The sequence below is a fragment of the Oenanthe melanoleuca genome, chromosome 3 (genome assembly GCF_029582105.1).
Source record: "Oenanthe melanoleuca isolate GR-GAL-2019-014 chromosome 3, OMel1.0, whole genome shotgun sequence".
Classification (NCBI taxonomy): domain Eukaryota; kingdom Metazoa; phylum Chordata; class Aves; order Passeriformes; family Muscicapidae; genus Oenanthe; species Oenanthe melanoleuca.
The window spans coordinates 10,475,376-10,497,992 of NC_079336.1; the positions used below are offsets into that span (position 1 = coordinate 10,475,376).

The 22,617-nt window shown below is 38.9% G+C and overlaps 1 protein-coding gene across 2 annotated transcripts in view; it reads right to left on the reverse strand.

Moving 5' to 3' along the window:
* VSNL1 (visinin like 1) overlaps nucleotides 1–22,617 on the reverse strand; it is an 83,642-nt gene that overhangs the window by 29,150 nt on the left and 31,875 nt on the right. For both annotated transcript variants that reach the window (XM_056486733.1, XM_056486734.1), the window contains exon 2: nucleotides 15,342–15,508. In XM_056486733.1, coding sequence (XP_056342708.1) covers nucleotides 15,342–15,503 — 162 coding nt within the window. In that variant the 5' untranslated portion in view covers nucleotides 15,504–15,508. The remainder of the gene's footprint in view (nucleotides 1–15,341; nucleotides 15,509–22,617) is intronic.

Genomic DNA, 22,617 nt, shown 5'->3' on the forward strand with positions numbered 1-22,617 from the left:
AGTTCATTAAGGTCAAGTGCAAGGTGTTGCATATGGGTTGAGTCAATCCTACATAGGAACACAGACTGGGAGAAGAACTCACTGAGAGCAGCCTGCAGAGAACTTTGGGGTTCTCATACATGAAAAGCTGGACATGAGCCCACAGCCCAGAAAGACAAGTGTGTCCTTGAGCCCCATGGGCAGCAGGGCAGGGAGGGGATTCTGCCCCTCTGCTCTGCTCTCATCACACCCCACCTGCAGTGTCACATCCAGCTCTGGGTCCCCATCACAGGAAGGACATGGAGCTGTCAACAGCAAGTCCAGAGGAAGCCACAAAGATGCTCAGAGTGCTGGAGCACCTCTCCTGTGGAGACAGGTTGAGATAATTGGGATTGCTCAGCCTGGAGAAGGAGCTGGGGAGACCTCATAGCAGCCTTTGAGTACCTTAAAGGAGGCTTAAACAAAGGAGGGAGAAGGACTTTTTATATGGACAGGTTGTAACAGGACAGGGGCAATGGCTTTAAACTGAATAAGGACAGATTTAGATTAGATATTAGGAAGAAATTATTTCTCAAGAGGGTGGTGAGGCACTGGCACAGGTTGCCCAGAGAAGCTGTGGATGTCTCATCCCTGGAAGTGCTCAAGGCCAGGTTGGATGAAGCTTTGAGCAAGCTGATCTAGAGAATGGCATCCCTGTCCATGGCAGGAGGCTGGAATTGGATGATCTTTAACATTCCTTCCAATCCATCCAATGCTATGATTCTATGATTCCAATATTAACAGATTAGTGTTCCCACCTTGCAATCTAGAAATCAACTGTAGCTCTACTCAGCATGACAGCTTCCACCTACCCAAACCATGCCTGGAGATGCTGCTGAGTTCATCTGCATGTTAGAAAAGGAAATTGCCATCAGATACCATCACAACAAGGGTTTTCTGCAATGTAACTCTTTTTCTGCATTAAGTTGCCAATACAATCCTTGTGCTAGTTATGGATAGCATTTTGACTGCACTTTCCTCATGACACTAGAAAGACCATCTGGCTAAACAGATGTGGTAATCTGATTTGTTTGGCCAATGAACAGAAAAACCCCACAATGGCTTGAATGGGAGTTCCCAGGCATCTTCTCTGTGCTTCCAGATATTATGTTTATCTCTTCAGGAACAGCTTGGTAATGGCTTATTTGCTTGTGGGAGTTACCAAGAGAGAAAGAATTTCCATACAAGAGACAAAAAAGTGATCATATTTTCATCACAAAAAAAATTAGCCATACAGCCATCTGTCATTCTTTTGCACTTTCATATGTTATAAAACAAGAAGCTGGTTAAATGCAAGCCAAACCTTGGTCCCTCAGAAGGTGTCAGATCTCCCATGGATTTGAACAGCACCATTGGCTATTTCATCTGTTTATTTACAACCTTATCTAAAGGCTGCAAGTGCAGGTCTTCTCACAACCATGTGTTTTATTATAGATGTACAACTTTAAATATGGAATGGCTAATCTAGATAATGTCCTCCTGCCAATAAACCAGATAATCTTCATCATCTGTCTTAATTTTTAAACCCCTTAGGTTTATAAGAATAAATGTAATTTTAAATCTTCTGAAGTCTACAGCAAGTTTACCCTTATCCATCCTCAATTTTTTTTCTTTTAAATTTACTATCATTACTCAAGCCTGTACTGTTTGATACCATCATGTACATAACTCGCATTGCTGCCAAAAAAAGTTTGAAAAATTTAAAAATTACAAAGAATGACCCCCACCCAAACTCTGCTTTTATAAATTAGAAATGTATATGGTTAAAGATTAAAATGAAGGCATTTCAAAAATCTTTCTGGACACATTTCATTTTAGTTCAGGTAATAGAGTCTGGATAGTTCCTTTTCTCAAGTGTTTCTCAGCACCATTAACAGTGAATAACAAACACTTAATTATGTCCACTAATTTTGCTTTGCTATGCAGCATCTTGCCAGAGCTTGTAGGCTAATTATTTAGAAAGGTTTCCAGCTATAAGGTTCTTCTTTGCATGAAGGATTGGGCTGGCTTTCTGATATTGGACTGCCCTTGTCTTGAAGTAAGGACAGAGACAAATGAAAATAAAATGACTGAGCCCCAGTGATAGGCTGAATGAGCACAACTATCAGCAAGCTTCTCATTATGCTGAAGTCACAAAGCCAAATCTGCAGAAATTCAAAAGCTGGAGAAGAAAAGAACAGAGGTACAGACATCCCATCAGGCTTCACCTCTCATCCAGCTGGTGCCCTAGGGAAGAAGGATATGAGCTAGCTGAGAAGGAAAGAACATCATGGTTAAGAAAAATTTGGGGATGTGTCTGAATATTCCACATGCCTGACAGGATTGTATAGGAGTCTGGAGATGCCAAGGCTGCATCTTCTGATGCACTCCAGGAAGAAGGAGGGTACTTTGTTCCTTCAGGAGGAAAACATTTATTTTTTCATTGCATTGCAATTTGTGAATTTAGGATAGCAAGATAGCATGAATTCCGGTTTTAATGCAATAAATGAGTTCTGGTAATTTAAAAAAGCACATCCATAATGGATTATATTTCATTTTGGTCAAACTCTTACCCTGCATTGTAATGCCTCCACTCCACTGTAGATGTGACATGCACTGTTCCCACTCCCCTTGGTTATACAGTGAGTGATCTACACAGTAACTAGGGACTGCATTTCTTGTAAAGAGTTTCTTTCTCCCTTTGTTTTTCTTTTGGCTCCAAGACATCCTATCTGCATAGCAACATGACTTCAGCTGTCCCTTGACCCAGCTGCACCATTTATTGCACCAACGTGCTGGCAATAAATCCTGTGTGAGGCTTCCTCAGCCAGGGAGCTATGTGAACTCACTCACACCACACACACAGACTGACCACCACAGGATTTTTATATCCTGTCTACACAAAAGGGAAGGAGAAAAGACACAAAGTATTGTAATCCACTGATGTACTTTGCAGTGACAGGGGCCACCCCACAGAAATCAGTGATCCTTTTAGGATCACTGCCTTTCACAGCATTATATGTAGAACAATATTTCTATGAATCTGGAAATGTAAATATAGCCCAAAGTACTCTGGCAACATGTAAGACGCACATGCATGAGCCCAGAATAGACAAGAGCAAAGAAATGATTGAGATGAGCAGTCACGTGGAAATAAAAACACTGGGTACATGTATAGAAAATGGAAACAAATAACTGAAAGCTGCCTGAAGGCAAGTACTACTGGTGATAATCCAGGGATAATGTTTTCGTAGGGATTAACTGTTCTGGAGAACTTTTCCCATGTGTAAAGCACAACATACTTTTTATTCAGCTAGGTTGATTTGGCAGTCTCTTTATTTCTAGCAAAAACTATTTATTGTGCTTGTGCCGAAAAAAATTCCAGCCTTGGACAGCCAGAATACAGTTTTCTTTTTTTTTCTCACTGACAATTGCCTTCTGGATAGAGCTCAAGAGCTAATTTCCCACAGATAGTCCACTTCTATAGAATTATTAGAAGCTTGTGTGCCAAATTAATAATTTTGAATCTTGTATCTTTAATGAATTTGGCTACAAGTCAATGTAATTTTTACACTGAATGTGTTCAATTCATTCTTTGGAAACAGATTTCATTTCTTTGGCAAAGTGTCATTATTCTTTCAGAGAAGTAACAAAGAGGTACATCACTTTAAAAGAAACTGCTGGGTACAAAGACCAGCATTTACCTTTTGTTAGCAGTTATTTTTTTACTCAGTTTTATTGCTGTGGACCTGCTGGTGATTTTCTGCATGAGAAACCCAACATTTTGAGAATGAAAATCCTTTCAGGTTGTTTCAGAGCATGTGCTCTTTCTCATGATTTTTCATGTTTCAAAGATACCCTAGGGCAGTAGATACAGGAAGCAAAAATATCCTTATTCCTACAATTCTTGGCTGTACATTAGAATAACCCCAGAATTCATGTCTCTGTGAAAATAACCTCAGGTCCATTAAACACCATTTTCCTGCTATACAGAAAAGCTCCTGGGGAAAAGAATCTTAAAAATAAATGAGTGGATAAACTAATACACCACAGGGGCTAATTTGTGGCACTGAGTAAGCAATTCTAACACAAGGACACTAATTTGTTGGGTTTTCCTTGTCATATACTGTATTTAATTGTGGCAAGAACTAATCAACAGATAAATAATTGCTTCTTCAAGCCAGGACTTATATAGCACCTTTACAATAAATACAATTATTACTATTATAAACTGCAATTTTCAGCATCATGTTCTAGATTTTAACCAAGTTTTCTTGCTGAGCTTTTAAGAACCACAATATAAAATGCAGAAAGTGCACCTTTCTCAGTCTAGGTGTTATCTGAAATGTTACTTTGTTTTAAAAAAACCACAATCAACCTAACAAACGTCTTGTATGGAAATTATATTTAAAAATAAATAAATATATAAAATATTTAAATATAAAATATCAGGAAGTTTTACTTCTAAGAGTAATAAATAGAGTGTTAAGACATCCCTTGTTCTGTACAAATGTGCAGCAGAAGAGATGAAATCAATTGTGTATGAGATGAAAACTAATGATGCTCAGCTGTATTCTTCTGTGGCTCTAGATAAATTACAACTGCATTCCTCCAAGAAAACTGTGGGATTTGGTCATCACTAAGCAGCTGTGAGCTCAGAAGTGACTGCCACCTAAATCACTTGTCCTAATCAAGAATTTTAATGTAAGTATATAATGTTTGTACTGAGTGTACCAACCCACATGTAATGTAAGACTCAATGTGCTGAAGATGCTTTGCACAGAAATGTAGAAATTGGACCCTGAGGAAAGGAGATGTGTTTTCCTCCTGAATGAAATTAGCATTGTTAGTTGAGCACAGGGGACAGCACCTGACATGCCAAGGTGTGGGTGAGAGGGGAAGTGGGAAGCAGAAGGTGGATGGGAAGCAGTGATTTCACAATCCATCTTTTCCTGCCGGGTCTCAGGCATGTGGTGTGGATAAAAAGGCTCAGAAGGAAGCTAAGGACATCTGCTTTTCACCAGGACCACATCCAAAGAACATCACCTTCCAGAGACCAGCATTTAGCAGCTGGATAAAAAGCAGCTGGCTGGAGTTTATGCTGGTGAAAACAGATCCATGCTAGGAGGAAGTACATCCCCTAAATCCATCTGCATACCTCTGATGTCCTGTGAAGCTTTCACAACACAATGTCTTGTTTTAGCTGATCCATTCTTAAACAACTCCATCATTTCACTTAAATATTTTCAGCTAAAATTATCTCACCCACAAATAAAATTTGGGCACAGTAATTGCTACAGTAATAAACAATTAAAGTTTTTCAGAACCAAAAAGGTATTTATAAGAGGGACACAGGTACAGCCAACATGGACATTAGCAGTAGAAGCTGGAGCCTGTGAACACAAAAGCAAATTCCAGGACTGTTCCATTTGATCAATCTCTGTGTATCTGGTATTGGCACCAGGAACAGGAACCACACTGCAAAAATCCATGTATTTTGGAATAGGGCTTCATCCATCTCCTATCCTGATGGGTTTGACAGGGAGGAGCAAACTTGAGGATATCTGTCAAAGAAAGCTGTAGAGCCATAAGAATGCTTAGAGGTGTGTAATCTCCTAGTAAGGGATAACAGCAATCCTAGGGTACATCCTACCAAATGAAAGGGGACCTAGAGGCACCTAGAAATAACTTCATAATTGAATATACTTCTTCGGAAAGCTGCTGACAAGGGTCACATACACTTTTATTTCAATTAATTCCCTTTTTTGTTAACGTGGAAATAATCCCCAATTGATATTCACTTTGAGGTGATCTGCAGAATTGATTTACACTTTTGTATATACTGCTCTTTCTCTGGACTACAGGGAGATTTTATTTGGAGCTGCATGTTCAATTCTGGGCTATTCATGCAATCAGAGAGCCAACCTTCACATCTTAACCTACTGGATTTCACACCACATTTTTCTGAGAATGTTTCAGAAGTATGTTAGTAAAATGGCAAAATTGCCTCCTGTCTAATTTTCCTTCTGTTGATCACTTTATCTTCCAAACCATATGGTTTTCTCATTTTGCTTTGTTTGTGATTGAATATAAAATTAAGATAGTTACCTAATTCTCATTCCAGGTAACAGTAAGTCATCTCAATTCGGCAATCATTTGGTTTTTCTGTGCAAATAGTCTATTCCTATGAGCCTTAATTAAACATGAAAAGATGGAAATTTGCTTTCATTGAAGAAAAAGGAAGTTGATATCCCAAGGTACTGGAAGTGTTCAGACTAAAAGTAGCAGAAATATGACTGGAATGTCAACTAATGTCTACATGATAATAAAAACAGTATTTGACTTGATAGCTAACCAAGCCCCCAAATGCTTTTCCATTCCACAGCACCCTGAAAAAGCACTTCTTGTTCCATTGGCTGCATAGCTACAGCTTCCCACAGCAGCACAGGTTGCAGAGGTAACAGGGATTTGCCTTCTCAGCACTCCACAAGCAGATGGGGCAGGCTGACACAGGCAATGCCTGGCTGTGAGCACCACGGTTAACTCTAATGAGTTCCCTTTAATTTTTGAGATATTCACACCCAGCTACAGTGACTCACTCCATCAAGTGCATATTAGTATGGTAAATTAACTTGCTGCAGGACTGATGAGTTTCCTGGGAGGAGAGTGGGAGGAGAAGGTAAGGCATGGAGTGAGAGATGGCACAGAGAGGTGAAGGGATGCAGTTCAGAGCCCCAAGTTTCTGTCCATACCTTATGAAATAAGAATGCTGTTTTTCAGCTCCAGGCCTTGTGTGGAAGTGAGATACTGAAAGGACAGTAATACTGGAGGAAAGCACTTCAATGTTTAAAAAAACCTAACTTTAAATCACAGTAATCATTCCAGTGCTGAAATGAAATGCCCTGGTTTAACGCTTCCTTCAGGAACCCTGTAAAACTAAGCAGCTTTATATATATCTATATATATTAAACAAAAATCAATGTTTATAGTTCAAGAAATGTAACAAGAAGTCGTCCTTGGAAAGACCCTAGTTTACTTTGTCTCAAATAACAAAAACACACGCTTACTAGCCTTCAGAATAAGGGTAGTATCATCCTAAAAAGGATGATCTGCATTTCAAAATCCAGGTTACTGAAGACCTAAAATAAAGGTTTCCATGGCCACAATTTAACTACAAGGCACAGAAACCAGATCTAAACTAGGTATTTGATTAACATCTGGCCAGAATTGCCATACTGTTATGTGCATGTACAGCTCCAGGAAGGCACTGTCATGCCATTCTGTAGGAAAAAAACAAGCCCTCATTCCAAAGAAATGAAGTAAAGGGCCTTTATATTTTGATCCATGAAGTAATTTCAACCCTGACTTTACTAAAGACACCAAGCAAATGGTTTAACCTTTTAGTATTTCAACTGTTCATACATAATACAGAGACTTTTTCTGCTTCATTCATGACTATTTTATTTGATTGCAAGAGAAGGGAAGATCTCTGAAAGAAGTAGTCAATATTACCTCTTTCTTTCTCTCCTGCACATCCTCAAGGATTTTCACTGGTTTTCTGAATACCCTTCCTTGTGATGAGAAGGAAAGCACTGAGGAGGGATGAAGGAAGGCAGGCAGCAGAAGTTTCAGGATGACAAGTCTGAAACACTTGACTTTTGCAACAGGTTATGAAAAGGTTGTAAAACACTGATCAGTCTTGATAGCTGCTGGTAGGACTATGTAACAGTGGTAAAATAAGCATTGCTACAGCAAATAGTAGATCTAAACATGATAACAGCTGTGGGATGTGGTGATGACAGTTCACTGTTTTTTTTTCTTTGTGCTCTTTTGTTCTTTATGTTACCAACGGCTTTCTCCATCCAAGCTGCAGTATTCCTTTATTAGCCTTCAGATAACCTTATTAATGAATTCAGTATTTTGCTTCAGAAATAATCACAGTATCCCAAATTCATTGTTTTGATTTCTCAGAAGAATAAAACATAGATCAAAGGTGAGCTGCAGAGGAAGAAGGTCTCTTATAAAAATGCATGACAGTTTTGGGAACTGGTGAACTTCCTCCAAAATAAAAGATGAAGTGAAAGTAATTTGCATGTTACTGTTGGAAAATTTACCCAGTCTGCATTCTTTTATCAGACTACTGTGGAAACTGGGGCATGCATGTAAATGGTGATATTTTTAAGTATTCCAAGCTGGATCATCTTGTCCTGTCTGGATTTACTCTCTTCAATGCATTGGAAGTCAGTTTTAAATGCCTCCAAGAACCACATATAGCCACAGAATTAGAGATACATTCAATACTTGGTAATAATCAGAGGTTTGGACTAAATCTTTGCACTTCCACATATATGCTGACTCTGTAAGCCTTGAAGATGCCTTTGGACAGTTGGACTGCTTTTGGGATTCATGTGACCATGATTCCTGCCTCTTCCAGACAGTGTTAGCATATGCTACTGATTTGTTCAAGCATTAAGAAGATTCATTCCACTAGCCTGGATACTCCACAAGCTGCTATTTAGAGCAATTAAGATTCAGTTGTTTAGATTTCATCTCTTAAAATTGTCTGACTTCCTCATTTCCCAGATTTTGAGTCTCCAGAGGAGATTGTCTAGAGGATATGGGCCATTATATGCTCCAAAAAAAAAAAAAAAAAAAATTTTAGCCTTTAAATTAGCCACTGGCCATAATAGTGCAAGGAGGAGAAAAGGACTAGTCCTTCTTTGCCTTTCAAATTTTTTTGCCAGCTCTAGGACTCATATTTTCACTCCTTCCCTGTAGACTTAGTTTTTAAACCATTGCTTCCTTTAAATGACAGCTCCCAATGTGCATATCGTCACATGTGATGAGAAGAGCTCTCTGGACTCTTAATCCAGCTTGTAGGACTGGACACTAATGGTTAATGGAGCTTGCACCAGACTTCACAGCACTTGGGTCTCACAAAGATAAACAATTTCGGGAGCTCAGTACAGTCCTAAGCTCTTAAGTAAGGATCAGGAATGAAAATTCCCATTAGCTTCACTGAGATTAGTGTTTCAATCTAAACTGACTCCATTCCACATTGTTAAAGGCTCTTAGAGTCCAGTGTTGTGATTTACAGCCATGTTTTCAGAACTGTTTGCTACCCAGCAGGCTGGTCCTCTTCTGGAAATTACTGTTTTCAATTTGCTTTGCAGCTTAAAGGAGAATCCATGTTTATTTACTGTATTTTCTTTTTCAATATGGTTGCTGATCTTTATCTTAAAGCTCTGTTTACTAAAGATAGATTTTAAAATCTGTCTCACAAAATCATATTAATTCCAGACATTATTTTTCCTGGGATAAGGACAGAGACAGAAAGGCACGTTACCAGTATCCTCCCCTTCCCTGAATTGCTCAGTCAGCTTCAAAGTTAACACTGCCTTCAGGGTTTGCTTGATTTTGGTTTTAGAAGTAAGAAGTATTCTGGCCCTTTGTTTTAAAATTCATGGAGCACAATCCCAGCTTCTGTTTGAAATATATAACAAGCTTTTATGTGGTTTAGGAGTAGACCTGCATTTTGGCACACCACCTGCCTATTCATGTCTATAAGGAGATGAAAAAGAATAATGGCAAAAGCAGTTTTGTATGGAAAACATCCAGGCAACATGACCATGTCTCTTTTTTTAGCCAAGTCCTGTTTGAAAAGCAACTGCAATCACTTTTGGTTTTAAAGTTATCACAACCCAGTTTTCATACAGCTTTGGAGCACCCAGCACATTGCTCATCCTGGAAAGCACTCCCCAGTGACAGTGCTGGGCCACAAGCACAGTTGCTTTTCAGCACACTGCCATTTAGATTCTGCTATAATAATTTTCTTTTCATAGCAACTTCACTGAACCTCTGGTGAAAAAGAGAATTTCTTTCTAATGATTTACAGTGATTGTCTCAGATGTGCAGATTTGTGCTTTAGGAACACATTAAGAAACTCTACCTTATCAACTGTTTTACAACCCCCCACAAGCAAAACCTCTACTGAGGCCAATAATGTTACTGTCATTTCTTCCAGACTCTATCTGCCTATCTAGATATGCACTGCTCCTTATAGAGCCATATTGTGATGTCCCCAAACCAGTGCTATTTGTTGCTCTACTGGTTTGCATTAAAAATTTCTAAAACAACAGTATTAGTTTTTTTTTATTCCATATCAGTTTGAAAAATTCAATAATACAGCAGTAATATAAATAGGTTTAAAGATTTTTTGAGTCATCTTTACAAAAAAATACATATGATGTTTTCTGTCTTGCAGTTAAATTTAGGTGATTCATGCAAGCAAATATCCTATCATAATATCCAGGAATACTGCTGGCACACCAGATGTGATTTTCTAGAAGGTAGCAACAAGGCTAAAATCATTGTGTGGGTAGATAAATCAGTATTTTTTATAACCTATATTATTTCAAGACATGCTGCAGTTCTACAGCAATGCAGGATTGGTATAATATGCTAAACATATCAATTATATTTGGCATAATATACTTCACATTGGTATAATATACCTTGAAAGTATTCCTGTTATAAGAATACTTTAAGTGACCAAAGCACACTCATAAAACCAGCACAGCTCTATCAGTTAAGAGATGATCTCAGGAAACACCAGTTTCTGCCAGTACAATTGCATCTATGTTTGGGACATCTGTAAACACAGCTGTGCCATTCTGGAATTCTACTTTTTTACAGCCACTGAAAGCCTGAAATCCAGCTCTAACCTCATATTTTGAGGAGCTATGTGCCATCTTTAGAAAGATGCTAGTCTGTCTTGAAAGAGGCTGCAAATACACCCACTTAAATTTCAATAGATTTTTGAGGTTCTTTTGTTCTACGCATATTAGAATGAAGGACTAGAAATCAATTCCCTTTAAGGCCAGAAATATGAGATAGAAGCAAAAGATATGACAAACCATTTGATTGTATCAATGAAATAGCATTCTTTTTTCTTTTTTATTTTTCCTTCATTTAAAAGTTATCTATAAAACTCTAAAACATACCTAAACAATATAGGTGCAATAAATTCATTAAGTAAGTTACTTTATTTAATGCTAGCATTATATCATGATCATTCCTAACTCTACTCTTTCAGTTAAAGGACCATTGGTGCTTGCTTCTATTAAAACAGAGATATGCTTCTCATGTTCAGTGACCCAGTTCCAAGAAGTATCACAATATAGAAGCCTATTTTCCACTTAATAAACATGCATAATTCCTGTGAATATTAGCAGTGATTATGCACACTTACACACTCTAGGGCATATTCATCTACGAATTCAAAAGATCTGAAGGAAAATGTATTTGGCCCTCTAGACTGCAAGAAACCCTAAAGACTGATAGGAACAGTCAAGAGTTTTTTATTGGTATCTTTTATTGTAATGACAATTTTGTATATTAATTTCTTAGCCCTCTGCCTCCAATGCTAATGAAGTTTTATGCAAGATAAAAGAATCAAGGACTTTTTAGGAGAGAAAAAGGAAAATTAAGACAGCCAGTAAGGATTAAGCTTAACAGTTAGAGTATTCTCTTTGAAGAAGGAAATTCTAGGTTCCAGCTTGTCTGATACTATTTCCTACAGAGAAAGAGGTTAATTGTGAAATTTTGATGAAATCCCCTCTCAGTTATTTCTTCTCAAAGCTGGACAGCCCCAGCCCGCTCAGCTTTTCTTTATAACAGAGATGCTCCAACCCCTTCATCGTCTTTGTCACCCTCTGCTTCAGGAGCAGTTTTCTACAGCTTAAGGAGTGCAGAAACCACTCTGATAAAGGTAAGACAATTACATTGTTTTTGTCACTTAAAAGAGAAAGCAAAAGGACTCCAGTCAGTTGATTTTGCTTTTTCTACTGTTCTATATAGTTCTCTGCAATAGGAAGATGCAACTCCCATATCCTGAAGAAACTTAGAATTTAGCACCAGCTCCAATCCTGAGCAATACCTTGTGGCACATTTCTTTACAAAACATTAGCTTGTAAAGAAATTCAGAATTCTATCCAGAGATTTCTCCCCCTCCCATGTTCAGTGCAGACTGTCAGGACAGCTGACTCAATGCTTCAGTATTAGGACTCTTTGTGGCTCTGGGCTTGCAGTTTATGGCCAACTCTTTAGTAAACTATTTTAAAAACTGCAGAAGCATTCACTTCATTCAGTGCCATGCAGGGAAACATAAGCCCTAAAAGTTTGTCACAGATTTTGTATCCCAAGAAGAATCTATTTACCCAAAAATAGACAGTATTTTCAATTAACCTATTATATTGCAGAAAATGTTAAATATGCAACAGTATAAAGTGTATTTCTGCCTATTAGCTGCTTATTTAAAAGAGGTATTCCTGACTAAATGTTTTTATAAACACTTCCACTAAAGTGCTGCAAATAATCTTCTGTAGAGTCCATTGGTGTAACTGCTATTTATTTTAAGCACTGGATGATTTGTATTTATAATGGAAACTTCAATAGCAAATGTTTCCAAGCCAAACTAGAGTAATTCCCCCTTTAGTCAATACAGTCTTCATCTACATCAGTAAACAGCACAGTACAATTGATGCAAATATGTAGAGTTGGAAGGGCTCATGTTGAGGACCTGACATCCACATCCCACATGTTCTGGAAGTTCTCAACCCAAGCTTATTAGCAGGAATTAAATACAGTAACACAGCAGGTGTGATCCCAGGACACATCTAGTTATGTTTCATTAAAGAAAAAGCAAACCAAAACGATTTCTATGCTCACTCTGTAATTCTGATGGGAGAGAAGTGCAGATAGACAGGAAATTTACCTCAAAGTATTGTAAATATAAAATGTTTTGTCTGTTTAAGATGAGGATATTTTCTACTGTGTGTGAGTAAAAAAAAAAAGAGTTTCCTTTGCATCTAAGTTAGACAACCAATACCTTTTTGTCAACACACAATGAAAATGCACCCTACAGCTCTCACAAACAAAGAAACCATGTCATCCTAGGTCAATGCAAATTGGAAATGGAGGAAAGTCTTGTATGTCTTTTCAAAATATATTGATCTATGGAAATCTTCCTCAATAAAATCCAGTTCAGACCAACAGACAAATGTCATCCCTCCCAACTATAAGTTATGCAGAGGAATTACGAATCAATAGATGCTTCATGCATTTTCACCCTAAAATATACTTTAAGCGAACTGAGATGCTATAAATGTAATCATAGTGATTTGGGTCTCCTGCTGGTGGTTCCTCCTGGAAAGATCAAATTTCACATCTGGGGATTTATCTGCAGCCAGAATCTGGGGTAGAAAGAATGTCCTACCCAGGAGAAGTTTCTACTATGACCAACACCCAGACTGTGAGCTCCTCAGAGACATTGTTTTACAAGTATTTCTGCAACACAGAGAGAAGAAAAGCTCTGGATTTACTACAGCTAATCATATTTCTCCTCACAAAATTAGTATTTTGCTTTGCATAGATATTAAATATAGGATGACAATAAACTGGACTAAATATATGGCAGTGCCATTACAGAGCCAAAATCAAACCCCACAACTACCAAAGCAAGGGAGAGAATGATATTTGATGTCCATGTCTAAAGATACATGAGGCTATAAAATTAAAAGCTGGATATTGCAGCTTAGTAAGGATGACAAAGCTGTCTTCAAATTTCAGGAGCAAAATACTGCTTGTGCTCTTCATGGGGTTTTTTTTTGCACTGCCATCTCTGCAAACATGATATTGAATTTACTCTCTGATGTGTCTTCATGAGTAAAGTATCTTGTGAAATATCTATGAATGCTTCAAACACCTGCTTGAAGAAAGGAAGTCCTGGGGGTTCTGAGCTATTTTCAGATGTTTTTTCTCACATATACAAAATAATTAAAAAACCCTCAAAAACCATAAAGCTACCCCACCAAAAACCCTAACAAAATAAAAAAGAACCTACAAACCCCCAACAACAATAAAAACCAAAACCAACCAACCAAATAAGCAAAAACAAAGAAAAAAACATCAAAATAAAGCAGATAAACAAACAAACAAAAACAAACAAAAAACCAAACCACCATTACTGTAATTTTCAACAAAGAAACAATGATTTCTGAAAAGTTGACATAATTTATTAAGAATTTTGTAAAGACTGTTTACTTTTGCCAGAAACATGTTTGAGAAATGATTGGATGTCTGCTCTTGCTGGATGTGCAGTGAGTACCATTTAAAATGGAACTTATAAATTACCAGTCAATAACAAGCACAACATCTGAGACTGAACAAATTCTTTCATCTGAAAATATAATTCATTAGAAACCCATTTGTTTCTTAAGAAAAGGATTGTGAGGCAACATCTTCTTCAGCCATAAATATTAAAATATGAAGACAGAAGCTTATTCATGTAAGTTGAATTAGAAGTTTTTTGCTAGAACCATTCATTAGAAACAAAAAAGGTCTAGGTAATACTTTGCAGAGTGATCTGGTTCAATGCTGAAGAAATTTAGGAAAGAACAGTAGCATGCATTTGAGGGAAACTACAGTCCCACTTGTCTGCAAAAATTGCCAGTGTTCTCAATATTAAATACTTACATTTGAAAGGCTGCTTTATTTTTACTCAGCCTCACATTGTATTTACAGGCTGTTCTGATCCTACAGTTCATCACTGCCATTCAGTATTTCTCCTAATTAACATTACTTTGAAGTCTCTGACCTTTAGGCCAACACTCAATTCTGAATTAAAATATAATTATCTTTGTAACATGAATACACTTCTTATGCTACCCCCATGTTCTTCTTGTTACAGAATAAATACATAGTAAATGTAAGGGAAAGACTGGCATTGAACATGACAAAGTTGTGAAAAATAAGAAGAAAATTAACAGATCAGCCTGCTTTCCCTTCTCAATAAAGCGAGAAAAAGGTGACAGCAGGGGAAAAATGAAAGCAATGCCTAAAATTTATGGAAGAAATCCTTTGTGCACAGTACATACTTTTTCTGCAGGTCATACTGTCATGACACTTCACCACTTTTATATAAGTATGCCCAGCAATCACATGGTTTATATTGAACAGGACCATGGCCATCCTTTGAAGGCGAATGACGTCCATGAGCACAGAGAATGTATTCTATTTCTTGTGACTAAATCACAGGCTTTTTTCTAAACTTTTGCTTTAGAAATTGGTTCTGGTCACTTTAGTTACATGAATCACTGGTGTGATGATGGTAACACTTCCCACTCATTGCCTCATCTTCACCATTGCTTCTCCAAGCAAAGTTATTCCTCAGCCTGAATGACCAGCAGCACTGTACCATATGTTTGCTTTACATTACTTCACAACTTTTTAAACAGTCAAATAACTTACTTTTAAGTTAACAAATAACTTAGTAAATAACTTACTTTCACGTAGAGCTGCTGGAACTCCTCGAGGTTCAGTCTACCACTCGGACAGTCCTTTAGAAATCCTTTGTACCACTGTTTTAGCTCGTGTTCATTGAACTCCGTGCTCTTCACCAGATCCTCCATCACCTCAGGGGCCAGCTTACTATTTTGTTTCCCCATTTTGCCTTAGGAAGAAATAAATGAATACAATTAGCCAAATGTGAACATTTTAAACTGGAATAAGCCACAAAACCTGGACAATTGTTTTGCATTCACTGCTGCTTTCAGTCAAACGCAACTTCACAGATTTGCTAGTGAACATGAACCTAAGTTATGCTTGATAACTGGAGACTGAAAATAGTGAAAAAGGCCACATTCTTCTTTCATTTAGTAATCTTAAGGCCTGGAGACAGACTACTCATTTGCCTTAAAATTAGGCAATTTACAGCTTTTCTTTACAGTAAGATTGAAAAAGATTAGTTATTTTTTTCTTTGAATGTAACAAAAAATTTCACAGATTCAGGGATGCCCACAGAATTCTTTTTTATCTTTGTCTTGAAAATATCTTCTGAGATGACAGCTACATTAGCAGCTACTCCTCACATGTCCAAGGCTGTGGACAGATAGTCTTGTAACATAGAGCACCAAGTATTCCACTGGGAGGAAGCAATGCAAGAGTCCACAAACTTGGTCTCAAAAAATGATGAAACCAAACTGGAAGAATAAATTAAATTCTTACACATTTTTACATGTACATGTATACTTACACATTTGTATAAATAGATGTAGATTTACATATTTAATGCATAATTAATAAACCTTATATGGTTTACATTTCATCACTGTTTATATTTCATCACCATTAACTCTGAAGATATTCACTACATTTGCTACATACATTTTGTGTACACTTAAAATATTAAATATAAAGAAGAAATACAAAATTTGCATGTGTGTACAGATAAATACAGTAATTTCAGTATTGCTCATGCTGGCCCTTTGAGATACTTTCAGGTTCTTTGAAATTTGACCAAAGATGCCCTTTGTGAGGAATTTAGAGAAAACATCATCTTTAACTCTTTCCCATTTTCCTACAGTTTTTTCATGACAGATGTCTTTCAGTTACTTTTTAATCAGATGACAGACAGCATTTAACTTGTCCTGTAGAGAACTGCAAAGCGATGAATAATTTCTTTCTAGAGCCAGCTTTGCATTTCCATTTTTATCTCCAGTATAGCATCTGTGTCTAATGACTGCACCACACTGAACACATTGATTTCTAGTCCATATCACCACCCATTCCTGATTTTAATCTATTTTGGCATCTTTTGGCATCTTCCCCTATTCCAAAGCAGAAGTTTCTTTCTCTTCTGAAGGATATATGTTGTTCTGTTCCAACAAATCAATATATTTATATAACTTCTTTTATGGGAACATTCCTTGAGCAGGTGCAAAGTTAATAATTCCTCCTGGTGTCTGTGTGTGGTCAACACATCCCTGGTGCCACAGTGCCAGCAGCACCAGGTCTGTTCCTACAAGACCTCATGGATCTCTCCCTTTTGGTCATGGCCCTTTCTGGTCTAAACTTATTCTGTGCTCCAAACTTACTTTGAGGCTCTGCCAATCTCCTGTTCACACATTTTGGTAAACTCAGCACAAATATGTGAGAGCTAAATCTTTCAGTTAGTTGCCACAGGCAATACTGTACACACAGATGTCCAGAAATCAGCTATTTTGACTAAATAATGGGTTTGCAATTTACAGTATTTAGAGCAACTGGCCCAGCCTTATGTCTGAAGTCCCCATCTTCTCATATATGATGTTGACCCAGTTTGGCATATTCTGAATCTAAATCCCAAGGAGACTGGGATGGAATAACCAATGTAGTTATTTGTCTAGCTCCAGCTCAGATAGCTTTTACAAGAAACAGTGACTTTTTAAAATTTGTTTTATTCTTCATGGGGCATGTTTGCTTCTTCTTTTTCTATTTTATTTGCACTCTGTTGGCTTTTGCAGTCATAAGGTGCTTTGCTTAGGACCCAGAAGACCCCTAAAGATACTCAGTAGTTATAGTAACTATATCCTAGGTAGATTCAAAAAGCATTATTTTTCTCTCTTAATTTAGCCAGTTGTGCTTTTGCTTGACTCTTCACCTGAATTCATATCCCCATAAGTACTTAACTCAACAATATTTACAGATGAAAAAAGCATCCTCAATGAACAAAAATCAGGTGGTTTTGACTGACCACTTTTCTGTTATAGCAGCTTTTTTATCTTTATCCATGTCAGATTTACAGCTGGGACCTGGCACTACAGAGAGGTGGAACAGAACTGTGAATCTCAGCTGCATCTGCCAAAGTTGCTTCTGCTGTTTTCAGTGATGTGAACATAATCCACTGTAGAACATCTACAGAGCATAGAGTGGGTCTGCATGTGTGTAAGAATACATGAATAAAGACACACATATCCACACATAACCTATCATCAGAACCAGAGAAACAAGTCACCAGCTTTTTGCCTCTGTGATCCAGGTCCCTAATTTTGGGCAGCTGCTTGTCTGCCACAGGTTGTCCAGTAAGTGCCAAACACCTTTAAGCCATTTCTGATGTACCTCACAACAGAATATCCTCTAGTAAAGAAAACCACAGCTGACATTTTGAGAAACACTCTCAGAAAGTATTTTTTCCACAGAACAAAACCAGTATTTGAGAAAGGTATAATTTGTGACTGCTGGGTTCTGCACTCATATTTGCTGCTCCAGCACAGCATGGGGCATAATCTGCTGGGCTCTGTTAGGGAGAGAGAGAACAAACTGACCAAGCTGGTTACAGTGCTTTCCTGGAATTAGAAGCACTCATTCTTTCTTCATGTTTTAAAGCTCTTTTCTTAGGGAATTGAATTACAATCTGCAAGAAAGCTCAAGAGTCTCATATAATTATCAAATATAAACTCAGACTTCTGTCTCTGGGAAATCCATCTTATTTGGGAATAAAACTCAAATACATAGATTATCTAGTTAATCATATCCTAACATCTTCTAGAGCTTCATTGAATCTCTTATTATTATTGAAAAAGTACAATCACCCATTAGCAATGAGTATGTTACTGCCAACACATTTAGTTTTCTAAAATGAAAACTATTTTTAATTAACTTACAATCACAGTTTCCCAAACATGCTTTTTCCTTGTGAATATCTACAAATATGCCCTAGCAAAAGACAGGAGAGAACAGCTGCACAATCACTAAGATTTCAAGAGAAGGAAAGCTCACTTTGCAAGCATTTTTTTTATTACATTTTACAATTTTCAACTATAAATTTGCTACTAAGTGCCATATTTCCAACCAAGCAATATGAGAATCCAAGCACTGCTATTCATATTCAGTTGTGTTCTCTGGCAAAAAATCATGAAAAGAAAAGAAAAAAAAAAGGACTTCATGTGGGGGAGAGATTCAGGGATTCATGATGAACAGGGAACCAGGTACCTGTGTGCCACATAGCATCAATACAACGTCAAGTCTGTTCCCAGTGAGATTACTCTGGCAGGAGAATTCTTATTAACACTAGCAAGGGCAACACAGTCCAAATTAGAGATCAAGAAAAACACTAAAACTCTGCTGTTGTGCAACAAGTAGCAAGAGCAATAAAGGTTGAGTTTAAAAACATTATCACTTTTCTGAAACACTTGAAAAGGCTGTCAGCCATCCTGAGAAAATTGCTTTTCAGAAACACTTAGTAGGCTGCTCCAGTATTTCATTAAGTAACATCTTAATTGCTGCTTTTACAGGTCCATAGGAAAGTCAGATTTAAAAGATGGAATTTTATTAAACAGCCAATCCCCAACCTAAAGCAGCCCAGGCTGTGCCAGCAGCAGGCAGGGGTGATATGAGGACAGATCTTCCTGCTCTTTGCTGTGCTGGACCTCAGGAGACCCATGCCAGGCAGCTCCCCCAGCTGTAAGAACTGGTGTAGTTTGTTTGATGCATTTCCTGCAATGCCATCGTGTGTCCCATGCATGCTCCTGTTGTTTCAAGAGCTCTCTACTCCATCCTCACCCAAACATCCTGGCCAAAGGCAAAGCTTTTTCCCCAGAATATTCTCAGCAAGTCCTGCACAGGTTTATCAGGTCTGCCTCTCCCATTTGGCTTGTCAGTAGTAAACTATCAGTGTGAGCACAGCTTCACAAAACAAAATTTAAACCAAATACCTAAGAAATAAAAATATTAATTTGAATAGCAAAACATGACCTATGGAATCTTGTTTGCTGTTTAATGATCTCAAAAGATCCCCCAAACTGCTGCTTACACAGCTCCATTCCCACTCTTATTTCCCCTCCCCTCATTCCCCTTCATGTGCTCAGTGTTCAATGGGACCAAGAGCAAACAAATGGAATTCTGGCTGATCCTAAGGAGGAGTAGATTGTTGCTAAAGATCTCCTATTTGTGCTGTAAAAGGACCCAAATTCCACTGAGAAGACAGCACCAACAGTGTTTAACAATGTCCCTATAACCCAGCTCCATGTTGTTTTGCTTACTTTCCTTAGACATAGTTACATAAACCCATTCTCTTCACAAGTTGCACTAGGAAAAGTGTTGCCAGGAGTTTGAGGGAGGTGATTTTCCCCTCTGCTCAGCACTGGTGAGACACCTCTCCCCATTCCCCAGGTCACTGTACCCAGTGCTGGGTTCCCCATACCAGGCAGACACTGGAGTCCAGCAAAGGGCCACCAGGGTGATGAGCACTGGTTATACAAAGTTAGTCTGAGAGGGCTGGGGCTGTTCAGCCTGCAGGAGAGAAGGCTCAGGGGGTCTTATAGTGTGGGTGTATACACCCAATAAGGGGAACAAAGACAGCAGAGCCAGCCTCCTCTCAGAGGTGCCCAGTGAGACAAGAGGCAATGAGCACAAATTCAAATTCAGGAAATTCTGTCTTGATGTGAGAGAACGTTTCTTTACTGAGCAGATGATCCAACACTGAAACAGGTTACCCAGAAAGGTTGTGGAGTCTCTGTCCTTGAAGATATTCAAAACTCAACTGGACACAACCCTGAGCAATCATCTATAGCTGGCCACACTTGAGCAGGGGCTTGGACTTGAGCATCTTTGGAAGGCCCCTCCAATCTTGGTGATTCTGTCATTCTGTGAAACACAGAGAAATGTGTTCCACACATAAATAAGGCAGTCATACCACCAATTTTTGATATCCACACTAGCTGCCTAATTTCACTAAATTCCCGCACGGGTACCTGAGAGAAAAAGTGCTCCTCCGAGACAACCTTTGGAGAAGAGGTACTGGTGACTCAAGCCATCTCCACCCCCCCATTGATTCCAGGAGTGCAGAAAAATTCACCTCATAACCTTGGATACAAGCACCACAGTGATTTAGGCTACCCCAACTTATTCCCATGTACTCTGGCTGCTTTGACACCTGCCCATGTTCTCATGCCCACTTTCCCAGTAATTCTGCAGGAGCTGAGGTAGCTGGTAGTCAACCAATACCTCTGAGCCCCATGAGGTCTGTGCCTTCACTAAATGAATTCCCTTGTGTGGTGCATGTTTTTCTTGCTCTTCCCTGGCTTTGGGAAGTGGGAATGAGTCGTGTGGACTATGCCAGAAGCAAATGACAACACTCATTTTGCCAGCTCAGCTGTGCTGGCAGGCACTCATTAGGCTGGAAGGAAAACTGTGGTTCATCCCCACCCCTCTGCCCACTCCCAGCCCACAGGCTCCCACAGGAACGTGCTGACTCCTGGGGACAACATGTGAAATCCAGGCATTGAGCAAGCAAGAGTGGTGGGCGTCTTTGCACCTTTGACACAATGCAAATCTATAAATGGCACATCAGTGTACACACATACATAGGGGGAACAAAACCCCAAACAAGTAATGCTGGGGAAAGCAGAGACCTATGCCTATAATCTACAATAGCAGAGTAATTTTCACATGATTTTTAAGCAGACTGTTTATCAAATTTACAGCCTTGTGCTGATAACTGTAACTCCTGACAACTCCCAGCATTGTTCCTTTCTCTTCAGGCTGTGCCAGATACTGCCTTTTCTCTACTAATGCCAGCATGAAGGATAGATAGAAAGGCTATCAAGCCACACAGATGCCTCATTCCTTCAAATACATTTATTATCTCACAGAAGAAGAAATTTGGGACTAAAGTCTGTCTTTCACACACAAAACAAACAACACCCTCATACCCAAAGCCCCACAGAAATAAGTATCTGAGGAACTACATGTTTGGAGAATAAGAGGAATTTGGCCATTCCCATGGAGAGAAACTCTTTACTAGGGGCTGTAATGGCATGACAAAGGGAATTGGTTTTTAGCTGAAAGAAGGAAGATTTACCCTGGATAGAAGGAAGACATATTTTACAGTAAGGGTGGTGAGGCACTGGAACAGGTTGCTCAGACAAGTTGTGGAGGTCCCATCCCTGAAAGTGTTCAAAGCAAAGTTGGATGGGGCTGTAGGCAACCTGTTCTAGGGAAGGTTCCTTGCCCATGGCAGGGAGGCTGGAACTAGATGGTCTTTAAGCTCCCTTCCATCCCAAATTGTTATAAAATTATATTTTCCCTAAGCAATTAGTGAAGCACCTCCTCACATCAGTTGTTAACACAATTTCTAAGTCAGCTTGCATGTAACAAGGATGATACCTTGCATGGGAAGGAGAACCAACGGAAGAACCATTCAGGAAAGACCTTTTTTCTCCCAATACACGCAAAAGATATTTTAGAGGAGGTTCTGGCACTCTGGCATGATACCATCTCTTAAGATTCTGTCCTACACTATGATTAAACCTTCTGAAAAGGGATTCAGTTAGCTTAGAAGGGACTTTCACTGTCTCTCCTGTCAGCCAATCCTCCTCAGTGGCCTTTAGTTCATGATGCCATGGCACCTGCAGCCCTCCAAACTCCCACAGGACAAGAACTGCATCACTCAGCTCAGTGCCCTCTTCCTACTCCTTTCTCAGAAGCCCTGGATCCAAACACAGAGCAGCTCCACACCTGCACTTTGCCACAAGAAAGAAGGGCTGCAACAACCTGTGGAGTGGCAGGTGAAAGCAATCCACCTCCAGGTGTTTGCTGTCAGGCAAGGAGAGCCTGCCAGACACTGGCAGAGGTACCAGGGGCAGAAGGTGCCCAAAACAGGGACAGCCAAACGGGGCTGGGCAATGCCAAGCATGGTGGCCCTGCTCTAGCTGGTCCTACTAAGTGGGGCTGAGCACTACACAGTCTTCAGAGGTCCCTGCCAACCTCCACAGTTCTAAGACTCAAGAACTGCAGACATCC